At 53.2% G+C, this 346-nt stretch overlaps 1 protein-coding gene across 2 annotated transcripts in view; it reads left to right on the forward strand.

Annotated features, from left to right (window-relative positions):
• PGM2L1 (phosphoglucomutase 2 like 1) overlaps positions 1 to 318 on the forward strand; it is a 49,419-nt gene extending 49,101 nt beyond the window's left edge. The window contains exon 14 of one of the 2 annotated variants that reach the window (XM_018570894.1): positions 212 to 318. In XM_018570894.1, coding sequence (XP_018426396.1) covers positions 212 to 314 — 103 coding nt within the window. In that variant the 3' untranslated portion in view covers positions 315 to 318. The remainder of the gene's footprint in view (positions 1 to 211) is intronic. The other variant, XM_018570895.1, reaches the window with a different exon arrangement.
• Positions 319 to 346: the final 28 nt, after the last annotated feature.

A 346-nucleotide genomic window follows, 5' to 3' on the forward strand; every position in this document is an offset into this window, starting at 1 on the left:
GGGGGGGGATGAGGGGCGGAGTGTAAAGAAATGCCAGGTTGCAATCATGGGGGCGGGGGGATGAGGGGCGGAGTGTACCACGGATTGCTGAGCAAGCAATGTAAGAGATGATGTTTGCTGCTTTCTATCTTGTTGCACCAGGCCGGTGTAATACCCATGTGTAGCCGCATTGCACATTGCCTTCATTATGATTTCCCTTTTATACTTTCAGCGACAGGCTGTTCCTAGAAGAGGAGCTGAAGAAGGTGATTGAGGTTTTGGTGGAGGAGTTTCTGGAGCCCAGCAAGAACGGGCTGATTTGGAGAGCGATGTGACGAGAGGCGGCAATCCCCGGCGGTTCTCTGAC

The sequence above is a fragment of the Nanorana parkeri genome, unplaced genomic scaffold, assembly GCF_000935625.1.
Source record: "Nanorana parkeri isolate BGI_ZX_2015 unplaced genomic scaffold, ASM93562v1 scaffold1622, whole genome shotgun sequence".
In the NCBI taxonomy this organism is placed as follows: domain Eukaryota; kingdom Metazoa; phylum Chordata; class Amphibia; order Anura; family Dicroglossidae; genus Nanorana; species Nanorana parkeri.